The 10,723-nt window shown below is 44.5% G+C and overlaps 1 protein-coding gene across 2 annotated transcripts; it reads right to left on the reverse strand.

The window, feature by feature from the left end:
- Window positions 1-563: 563 nt before the first annotated feature.
- nocta (nocturnin a) lies at window positions 564-9,908 on the reverse strand. Of its 2 annotated transcripts, none has more exons than XM_076292099.1 (3): window positions 9,497-9,908; window positions 3,190-3,504; window positions 564-2,660 (listed from the first exon to the last, which is right to left on the reverse strand). In XM_076292099.1, exons 1-3 carry the CDS (start codon window positions 9,705-9,707, stop codon window positions 1,771-1,773), a joined length of 1,416 nt encoding a protein of 471 aa, XP_076148214.1. In that variant the 5' UTR covers window positions 9,708-9,908; the 3' UTR covers window positions 564-1,770. The 2 variants fall into 2 exon arrangements, with proteins under 2 accessions (XP_076148214.1, XP_076148215.1); XM_076292100.1 differs by lacking the exon at window positions 9,497-9,908 and adding an exon at window positions 6,606-7,089.
- Between the last annotated feature and the right edge of the window lie 815 nt (window positions 9,909-10,723).

Genomic DNA, 10,723 nt, shown 5'->3' on the forward strand with positions numbered 1-10,723 from the left:
TGTATACAAAAACAAGTAGGTTTATATGATGGAATTTTTTTCTAAGTTGATACACATTTCAGAAAATACACTTGCATTTTTGTGGTTGGGTGAGAAATATGCCTGGATCACTTCCGTGTATTATGTGGAAACACAAACCCCTCCCACACAAAACAAAATATTTCTTGCCTTCAGCTCCATTGACTTTTGCAGGAGTGCATTTTTAGTCTGCTCAAGGGTTGTCTGATAGGATTAGCTGGATTTGGAACACTTTGGATTGGATTAGAAGCTCAGATCCATTGGGCACTTCCTGATCACACTAGGTGTCCTGACTGGCAAAGCCTCTATAGGGAACTTGATTGTAAGTATCACTGTGTTGTAGGTAAAAAGTTAGATTTTGTTTAAACCAAAACAGTGATTTATGAAATTACTATCAGGGACTGAAAACATGTAAGTAATATAAATATGCCTGAATGTAATCAACATTTTGGAAGTCCTTAACAAATGCTTGATCTTGGCAGGTGAATTCACAACATTATATTAAGTAGAACAGAGTCAATTCTGTATTAAAGGACAAACAAACCTTGACACTACTGATGCAGCATCTGTTGAGATGCAATTTATTATTTGCTTTTGTCATTAAGTATAACCACAGCAGTGCCTGTAGTTGTTTGTGATAAAAGTTTGCTCATGGAGCATCCCAGTGTTGTAGTCACCATACAGCATTACACAGAATGTACATCAACATCTCACACGACAACTTAAAGTCTGCACGTTAACAATGTTAATTAGTAAACAGAATAAAAAAAATGCTAACATAAATTAAAGATATAAATTACAAGGTAATATTAAGTCATTTCAGTTCATTTAAATCAATTCAATTTCATTGTGCAACTAGAATAGCTTAAAAGGCACAACTGACAAACTACACCTGTTTGTGTTATCCAGAATAGAGGACAACTTAACAGTGCTGAGAGCAGTCAGGTCTAAAAAACCTATTAATAACCTACTTTACTACCTTTTCACTAGGACTGTTCGAAAAGAGGTAGGATTTCTGCAGTTATATTTATTTTTGTCAATTTAGCTCAGGAACTTCACCTCTATTATATAGAAGGAAAGCATAAACAAAACAGAAAATCTAAAACCGTCCAAAACAAAAATGTGACCCTAGAAGATAAGACAAGTGCTCTACCCTAAAACCTGTTTGGATATAACTAGCTCCTCTGAAAACAGCAGCCTTGTGGTAACAGAAAGTTGAGGAATAGTGCCACGATAAGGGGATATAAATCCTCTCCATTGAAGTAACACTTATTGCACACCAATACTATTATCTGTTTGCAATTCAGTACCTCACATTTTCATATGATGTCATTGTGGACAGTTTGAATGCATATTATATTATTATCCAAATGAACTTCTTACGACCGTTTGTCTTTCTTGCGCTCGCTCACAATCTTACTCTCACACACACATGCTCACTTAGTTTAACAGACATGTTTAACAGACATGTAAAACACAGTGATAGACAATACTGCATGTCCTTAAAAAAAACATGTGCCATGTTTTAAGACAACAAGAAAAGATGATGCTTGTCTGTAGGATAGTTTTGTGCCTCCATCAAGTCCCTCAGCAAAGTTCTTCTACGTTCCCACCTCTCCAGACTGTCTTTGGTGTCCCAACTTGTATTAGGCCTATGATTGGAGGATGAGGGGGACACTGCAGTCTGTACCTTTGTTTTCCATGGGAGGATGCGGTGATCACTCGGATCTGTCCAGAGTGCTGATTGGGCGACTAGAGCAGCCGGTGGGGCTGCGTGGGCTCGGAGAAGCTGAAGTCACAGACGAGCGACAGGTGGTCGGAGGGGTAGTGGTACGAGGGCAGGCGGTCCGGGCCGATCTGCTCCTCGTTGGGCAGCTCGAGGACGCCGCTGACGCAGAACCGGCGGCTGGAGTACCAGATGTAGTCGAGCGTGTGGCGGCTCTCGCCGCTGGAGCGCCGGATCTTCCAGCTTGTGTAGGGCGGCTCGCTGCGGCCGTCGGCGCTCAAGTGCTTGTAGGCGCTGTCCAGGCCCAGCGGCGACGAGGCGAAGCGCCGGTACACGTCCTCCCACGGCTCGGCGTTGAAGTCGCCGCACACGATCAGCGGCACGCCGGCCTCGTCTCCGTCCGCCACCGCGCCGCTGGCGTCCTGCCCGACCATCTCCATGGTGATGCCACACAGGCTCTGCAGCAGGCTGCTGCCCTGCGCACTTCGCAGGCTCTCCCAGCCGCTGCGCGCCTTCAGGTGAGTGACCGCCACGCAGAAGCGCCGGCCGGACGCGCGGCACCTCAGCGTCGTCACCACCGCCACCTGGTTGGTCTTGAGCATCATGGCCGACAGGCGCAGGTGATTGGTGGCCAGCGGCTCGAAACGGTCGCGCCGGAAGAAGAGCGCGCAGCCGTCCGGGCCGTTGTTGTTCTCCACGTCCAGGCAAGGCGACCAGGGCTTGGGGCAGAAGCTACTTTGGTATCCCAGGCTGGACAGCACGGGCCGGAAGGTGTCGAAGTAGTGGTCCACCTCCTGCAGGCACAGCACATCCGGCTGGTAGGTGAGGATCTCCTCCAGGATCAGGTACTTCCGCTCGGCCCAGTTCAGAGCGTCCAGCGGGCAGCGCAGAAAGCCGTCCTTCCCCTCGCCCAGTGCTGGACACACAACACACAACACGCATCAGACTCAGCACAATAGAAACACTCAGCACCATAGAAACACAAGACTAGCAGGACTCACTAGAAATACAGACAAGTGTGGAATCAATGCATGTATTCTCTATAACTTATCAAATGTGACATTTGTAAAATAAAACAATACCTTCACGTATTTGTACAAAATTGTCAGTACAATAATAAGCACTGAGACACAGCATTGCTACACTTTGGCACACTGCAGAATAAGCACTCTACATAATGCAGTGTACCAGTAATAATAAAATAATGTTACATCTGTAAAAATATGGGCTACTCCAATTCATGAACAAGCATCACAAACTTCATAATTCCATACAGTTTATTGTAACACACTTACACTTATAAAAAGTATAAACCTCCCTTCTTTTATTGCTTTTATAAATGGAATCTTGAACAATTTAATTTGGCCTTTTTTACAATAATGTACAAAAAACCCTCTTTAATGTCAACGTGAAAGCAGATTTCTAGACGACAGCAAAGCTCTTACCTTGAGCCAGGATGTTCCACTGCATGACGCGGATGGGCTGTTGGTCAGGGCTGGGTCCGCGCGGGGTCACATCCTCGTGCGTCGGATGCATGAAGCCTCGTTGCCAGCGTGCCGGCCGGTTGCGCAGCGCCTCCTCGCACTCGCGCAGCAGCAGGTCTGGGTCAGCGGGGTCGCACGCGTCATCGTCGTCGTCCTCCTCCAGCGCTGCCGGCAACGCCAGCGGGATGCTGGGACTGCTCAGCGTCTGCGCCAGAGTCCCGAACAGCCGGCTACTGCTGCTGCTCCCACTGCTGCTCCCACTGCCCATTGGACCCGCTGTGGGAAGAGACACACACACACACACACACACAGGTCAGGGGTACAGTACATAATGTATAGATCATATGAAGTACCTTCAGTTGCAGTTGAAAGGAAAATGTGACATTCACACTCGCACATGCTTGGATGCCTAGAAAAAAAAATCATTCAGAACTCTAGGAGCAGAATTAAGTATTTGACCTTGTGAGATACAGGTGCTCACAAACATAAGCCTACACACACACACAGCGCTACTCATTATTTGTAATGCTAATGTCACTTACAATTATTGTAGGCTACCTTTTCTGTAATTCCTACATAAGTCACATACAGTGTATCACTTGTACAAGAAAGACAAGTCACCCTCAATAAAAAAAAGCACTAGTCACAGACAGCACTAGTCTTACCATCAACTTCCATTTCTTCACCCAATCAGTGTCAGCAGATACGCTCTGACACTGTATGTGTTTGAGTACATCAACAGACTGAACAGAGAGCAGAGTTACCGGTCTCCTGTCTGGAAGTAAGTGACGGAGACTACTGTAGGCCTTTGTTCATTGTGTGACTGGTTCAGTTGCACGCGTGTGTGTGTGTGTGTGTGCGTGAGTGTGTGAGAGTATGTGAGTGAGTAAGTGAGAATGAGACAGAGAAAGGGAGAGAGACAGAGGCCTTGGCCTGCGGACCCTTTAGTCTCTGAGCCTGTATGGGACACCAGCAACCGCTGAGAAGCTCAAGTTGTCCATGTAAGACTGTGTGTGCATGTGTGTGTTCGCCTGTGTGTCTGTGTGTGCATGTGTGCTTGTATGAGTGTAAGTCATTGACAGAATGACTGTTCAATGAGTAACGACTCCTCAGCATACTCACAGAGAACTAGGGGTGTAACGGTACACAAAAATCACCGTTCGTTTGATTTTCGGTATAGTAAGCCTGTGAGTACTGATATCCTAAAACTCATGGAAAATATTGCTGATGCACAACAGGGATAGTATTTTGAAAAAAAAAATTTTTTGACGTAAATTGACTAAACTGACATGTGGTCCACTACTTAGGCTAATGTTTGTGACATGGTCCACACACAAAAAAACTTTTGTTGATTACTGTTAAAGACTGCATTTGGAACATTTGGGTAAACATCTGTATTGAACATAACATCCTGTACCTAAACGGCTCGGTATGAATAGGTGTACCCTTACACCCCTACAGCGTGCCAAATTGAGAGGGACACACATACATGCACGCACACACACTTAAACACAAACACACACACGCACGCACACACATCTACTCATGTTTCCTTCAACAGTACAATTTACTGCATGCCTGTGATAAACTCTTCTAACTGTCTGGTTGCATGCATACTACATGTTCTCAACACATGGCAATGTCAGTCAATGATTTCTATATAAACACAAACATACACACACGTTTGAACACACACATCTCTGAAAACACACATACACACGTTTAGAGGAAAGTATGTCAGTGGCTCTTCCATCTCTCTACTGGCACCAGGTCAGGTAGCGCTGCCAGATTAACAGATTACTAATCCCACACCATGGCCATATTTAGCCATGACATGTCTGCAGCACATTATATGATCCATACTGTATGTCTACTATCCAGCTTATGACTTTGCCTTAGTCAGCAGAACCCTTTTAGGCCAGGGGAGGGAGCCATGGAGCTGAGATGCACCAGGAGTTCAGTTCAGCGCAACTAAGGCCAGTGCCAGAGTCATGTCTTGAAAGACACTGTTAATGTGATGGGAGTTTTCTGTTTTCTATTATCTTGTGATATACATATATGTTACTTCATCTGTCCTTTTTGCAAAGTTTTGTGTATGCAACTATGATGCAATACAGAGTGTGGACTTGACCTACTGATCTCAAAAGAAAGTTATTTTATGATCACGGACTTGACCTCATTTTGTTGCCCATGGCAATGCTGATTGTATGTGTTTGTTTAACCCTTCCTCTAAAGAGAACAGTTGATGTGAGGTGTCAAAAGGTCAATCCCTAAAACAATGGCTGATATATTCGGCCCCAAAGGAGGACCGACCTAATTCTCCCCCAAAATTCAACTCAAAGCACATAAAAAAACTTATAACACATTACAGAGCACTAGTTAATATTAAGTTGAGAACAGAGTAGAATCACAGTCACACTAACTGAAAACCCTGATGTCTAAACCAAGAGTGTATAGAAGAATAAAACTAGTAATTTCCTGCACAGCTTCAGAGTAACTAATAACATGGAATGCAAGAGAGTTGTAAGACAGTAAGCAGCATAACACTATGGTGTTAATGGCCTGCTGTGTATTTGATAAGCATATACTTTGTTTCTACATCTATCAGTAAGCAACTTCATGATAAGATAAAAGATCCATAAATTTGTATCTGCGTCTGTATGTGTTACATGACTATCACAAAATATAGCTTATGCACACACACTTTCACAAAACATCTTATCAGTGTTCGTGTGTGGTCAATAGAGGTGTATCTCAACAGATTAGAACATTGTAAACAAACGGAGGAATAACATCAAACCATCGAATGTCATTCATGAAGAATGGAAGACAGCTGAGGCCATTCATGTAAGGTAGATGAACGTGACAAAAACTGTAGTCACAGACTGAACAAAGCCCATCACAATGCCCCTCCACATAATTTCCTGCTTTCTCACAAATGGCCCTCCCCTTGCTCTGATTATGGCCCAGTTCATGCCAGTCATACCTCCATCACGTTACTCTAGTTAATCCCCATTATGGAGATGCAGTTTCAAGCCCAGAGACTGCTATCTATTGAGGCAAACTAACTCACCCAACAGAAACCTCATGGTGAGACTACGCCACATGGGTGTAGACACCGAATGAGTCAGAGGAGGTGACTCAACTAGACATGAGTGACAAGACAGAAAGTTGCCCCTCCTTGTTGTAAACAGTAAGCTTGACTCATAAATCACTCCCAGATATTACCGGTAATACATGGTAATACACATATGGGCCTTTCACACGTAGACATTTCCACTTCTTTCTCTTCTCATTTATCTCTCCCTCTCTCTCTTACTTTCTATCTCTCTCTCTCTCTCTCTCTCTCACTCACACACACACACACACCAACTCACTCTGTCTTCACGTTTTGGTATTGAATGTATTGTCTGCTCTCAGCCTTTGTTCCTTCTCTTCTGTCTCTCCTCCTGTCCTCTTCAGTCTTCCGTTACAGGTAGGTCTCACAGGAGTTGCTGAGGCAACACAACTAACTAGACACCTCACGAAGCTCTGATCACTGTGACTGTATCTGTCCAAACTATTCTCTCTCTCTCTCTCTTTCTCTCTCCTCTCTCTCCCTCTTTCGCAATTCCTTCCTGCTCTATCATGTTATCTCCTCTACAACCATATACCAGGTTCACTGCGTGTCCCTCTTCTCTCTCATTTTTCTCTCCACCATTTTATATTGACTCTTCTGATTCCCTATCTGTGAATATTCCTGTTATCTCCCACCAACCTCTACATTCCTGCCCTACATTTGTTTTTTTTCCAACTGTCTCTCTCTCTCTCTCCCTCCTTCTTCTCTTGTCCATCTCTCTCACCTGATGGTCAGTTTCTCTGTTCCGTGTCTGTAGTTGTGGATGTGGCTGTTGCTCAGTCAGGTCCAGAGGTGTTGTCTGCAGTGAGGGGCAGCGCGGGGCACAGAAGCTAAAGAGACACGGCCTGACCACCCCATCCAGCCTTTTCAGTTCTGACGTGGCAGAGAATTCCAGACCACGCCGAATGTGACTCTCTCTCTCTCTCTGTGTGTGTGTGTGTGTGTGTGTGTGTGTGTGTACGTGTACGTGTGTTTGTGTGTTTCAGAGGATTCTTGAATAGACTAGTGTGTCTACCACCTCCCCCATTTGCTTGGCATAATGGGTCACTTTGAAAGTCACACACACACACACACACACACACGCACACACACACACACACACACACATACGCATGCACGCACACAGATATGTGTACTCATATTAGGAGAGACAAACTAACACACGGTCTATTCAACCGCTGACTGAATTGTCTGAAAGAGCTATGTTGCTAGGAGTTATTCAATCTACGAGAAGGGAGGCCTTGCCTCAATAGACTGGAATGTAACTCAATAAGCTAATTTGCCCTCATACTGTCGAAACCCTTCCCTGTCTCCTCTCAAAAGTGACAGACAGAAAAAAAAGTGAAAGGGCAGGCAGGGCAAGAGAATAAGGCAGAACCATGGAGACCAATAATGCTTTTAGCGGTGACACTCAACTCACATTTCAGTGTTTAGTGTATTTTATACCAGTACACAAACTGCAAAAGTGGACATTCGCTTCTGACAGCTTCTGAGGTCAGTGCATGCATGTTAAAATGACTGGAGGTCATTTAGTCGACTACATCTTGCAGCATTATCACCCACACAACCTCATGTGACACCATCATTCCAGACGGGCTGTTTGCAGTCAGCACTCCAAACCTGCGTAGGTCCCACGGATGAAACGCTGAAGTGCAGCCATGCTCATCCATGCTCTCCAGCTTCCCTCTGGAGACCCACGCACCACACAGCACTTTTTAAGCTCCTGCTCAAAGAAGCCTCTCTCAACGTGGTTATGCAATCTTAATACGTAATCCCAATGAATTACGTGAACTCACATCCTGACCATCAAGAGCCACTGTTCAAAACACTGTACAGACAAAAGGGAAAGGACTTTACACACTGGAGAACGGTGAATAATTCCTCAATGGTGAATAATTTGTCATTTCTAATTAATGGCTGGGCAGGTACGATAAACGTTTTGGCACAAAGAACCTTCTTTGATGTGGTGAAAGGTGCATTGTAGGAAGGAGGAAGACGCTTTGCTCAGAAATGTCAGATTTCTGTGCATTTTGAATAGCTTTTCCTGGTTTCAAACACATCAACAAACACAGTGTCCCTTCATCAAACCCTTAAAACTGATGAAGGGACACTGTGCCACGGCGTTGTGGCAGATTAAAGACAGTACGACAGTGACCACTTCTGGGAAAGCCAACCCTCTCGGCCATAACACCATCTCCTCACCCCCAGAGCATTTAGGCCTCTCGTAAAATGTCATTCACCCCTCTGACATTCTTGGAGTGGTCTTCTCGTCCTTGTGCAGTTTTACTGTGCTAAATTAAACCACAAGGGTGCCCCCTACTCTTTACCTTTCTCTCTCTCTTTCTCTCTCCTACTTAACTGCAGAAGTATTGATCTCTGGCGTAGTAAAAGTGTTGTTACATAAAAGTAAAGACCTTCCCTCTTGACCCTGGTCACAATGTTTTATGTCCACGCTGTGGACAAACTGTTCACGCCAGGACTGGGACAAACTATTTGTGTACACAGTCGTTATATAGTAGCCTGACAACAACCGCTAGGCCTACAACCTCAAATCGCCAGCACAGCATTGCAAGATTGGTGTGAGATATTCACGGGCATACTCTTTCAAACCTTTCATACGAAAAACCCTATTATAAATGACTGATGTGCCGATGCTGGTAGGGGATTGAACTCTCATAAAATAAAGCCTCAATTAAAAAAAAATCAGCGTTCCTTCAAATACCCGCATGTCCTCAATTATATTCTGCCAGGACAGACACGTAAGCGTGACGTAAGAAGTGGGCAAGCAGACACCCTGCAATGCGTTTTGACGCATCCTTCGCATGATGCTGCTGGGTAAACTAGCCTACTGTTCCATAGAATGCTGCATCACATAAATAAGCAGCACACAGTCGAATAATCACAAAGTGAATGAAATCCCCTGTCCCAGAGAGGGCCCGAGAGATGAAACCCCCACCCAACCTTCAAAAACACACTTAGGTAGGCTATTGTTTCATGTGCAAGAATCACCCACGCGACCCTGTTATGCAATTGTTCTGATAGGACAGTCGAGATGCGCAGAGCCATGGTAGCAGGCCAACTTAAGCATACTTGATACTAAAATTATCTACACAATAATCAATCTGACAATGAATAGGCTACGTCACGTACCTATTCTTGTGTTGACTGAGACAGACGAAACACTTGGCTTCACCTGCGGTTGACAGGTTAGAACTTCTCCACCGGACGACTGGTGGCAATGTCGAGAAGAAGGCGAAGCAACTCTTTTAGGGGTCTCTGTTTTCGGAGATCCCAGTGACGACAGGCACAATGCTGTAAAGTCTCTTTGAAGAAGTGCCGAACAACGTCGTACCGGATTCATCCTCGCACTGCCCGGAGACCGGAGATGATGCCGACTGAGGAACCAGACGCTGGAATAGATACCAGTGGCTCACCGTCTTGGTTGATATAACACCTACACTACATACAGGCTTCTTCTCAATGTAATGAAATTATACCAACACAGCTTCTCTTTCAGTCTTATTCCACCGGCATTGACGTATTCTGTCAGTTAGCTAACATCACGGAACCGGCAACTTGGTTATTTCATCATTTTTTGTGATCTCAAACTTCATTAGTTTAGGGGGGGAGTAACCCAAAGATATTGTGAATGGAAACAACAGTGAGTATTTTTCCCTCTACGTATATGGACTAAGGGACTAATTAGTATTCTGAAGCTTGCGGATCTAATTGAACAATCATTCCCATATTAATAATATTTCTATAAAAAAAATAACAAAATGCACTTTATCTTGTTGTCCACCCCTATTTCGGACATGGTAGGATCCAACTAAAGAGGACGGAAGAACTGAGAACATCTCGTTCACATGCAAATAGGAGGAGCTAAATAAGCGTAGTTGAGGCGGGTCAACACTATTGGACCAATCATCGATGAATGCGCTTTTGGAATATGTTACGCCACTCAGGATGTTCTTACGTAAACCCATGCATAAACCACCGAGTGTTTCCAGTGTCCCAGTCAAAGTTGTCAACACAAAAGGTTATACCCTTTGTCACGTAGAGGTTTAATAGCCTAAATGGGCGAGTATAGTCTAGAGTAGCCTATGATTAAATGTAATGGAATATTCAACTAGGTAGACTGCTGTTATTCACAGTTCTAAGCTATTTATGGTTGCTGATATACTTCGAGTCTCTGGCCCTCTCTTAGAGCCAGGCATAGTGAGCGGGCCCTCAGAAGAAAAAGTTTGGGGACCACTGGTCTAGAGTCTGACTGACTGATAGGCTATCCGTACCATCACAATCCATATCCATATCCATCAAAACTCTCACTTTTGTTTCAGCATCGATTCAATGACTGATTGTCAGACTACTGAGGCC

This window comes from Alosa pseudoharengus, unplaced genomic scaffold (assembly GCF_046254945.1).
Source record: "Alosa pseudoharengus isolate Yale_2024_CS ecotype anadromous, Long Island Sound unplaced genomic scaffold, YU_APseudo_1.1 YU_APseudo_1.1_scf_19, whole genome shotgun sequence".
NCBI classification, from domain to species: Eukaryota; Metazoa; Chordata; class Actinopteri; order Clupeiformes; family Clupeidae; genus Alosa; species Alosa pseudoharengus.

What these genes read in the sequence shown, in the direction of transcription:
- nocta (XM_076292099.1), bottom strand. Translation starts at nt 9,707, where the DNA reads ATGAATCCGGTACGACGTTGTTCGGCACTTCTTCAAAGAGACTTTACA. An exon ending in CTCAGTCAACACAAGAATAG is followed by an intron (nt 3,505 to 9,496) that starts GTACGTGACGTA and finishes CTCTTCCCACAG; the next exon opens with CGGGTCCAATGGGCAGTGGG. An exon ending in GTGGAACATCCTGGCTCAAG is followed by an intron (nt 2,661 to 3,189) that starts GTAAGAGCTTTG and finishes TTGTGTGTCCAG; the next exon opens with CACTGGGCGAGGGGAAGGAC.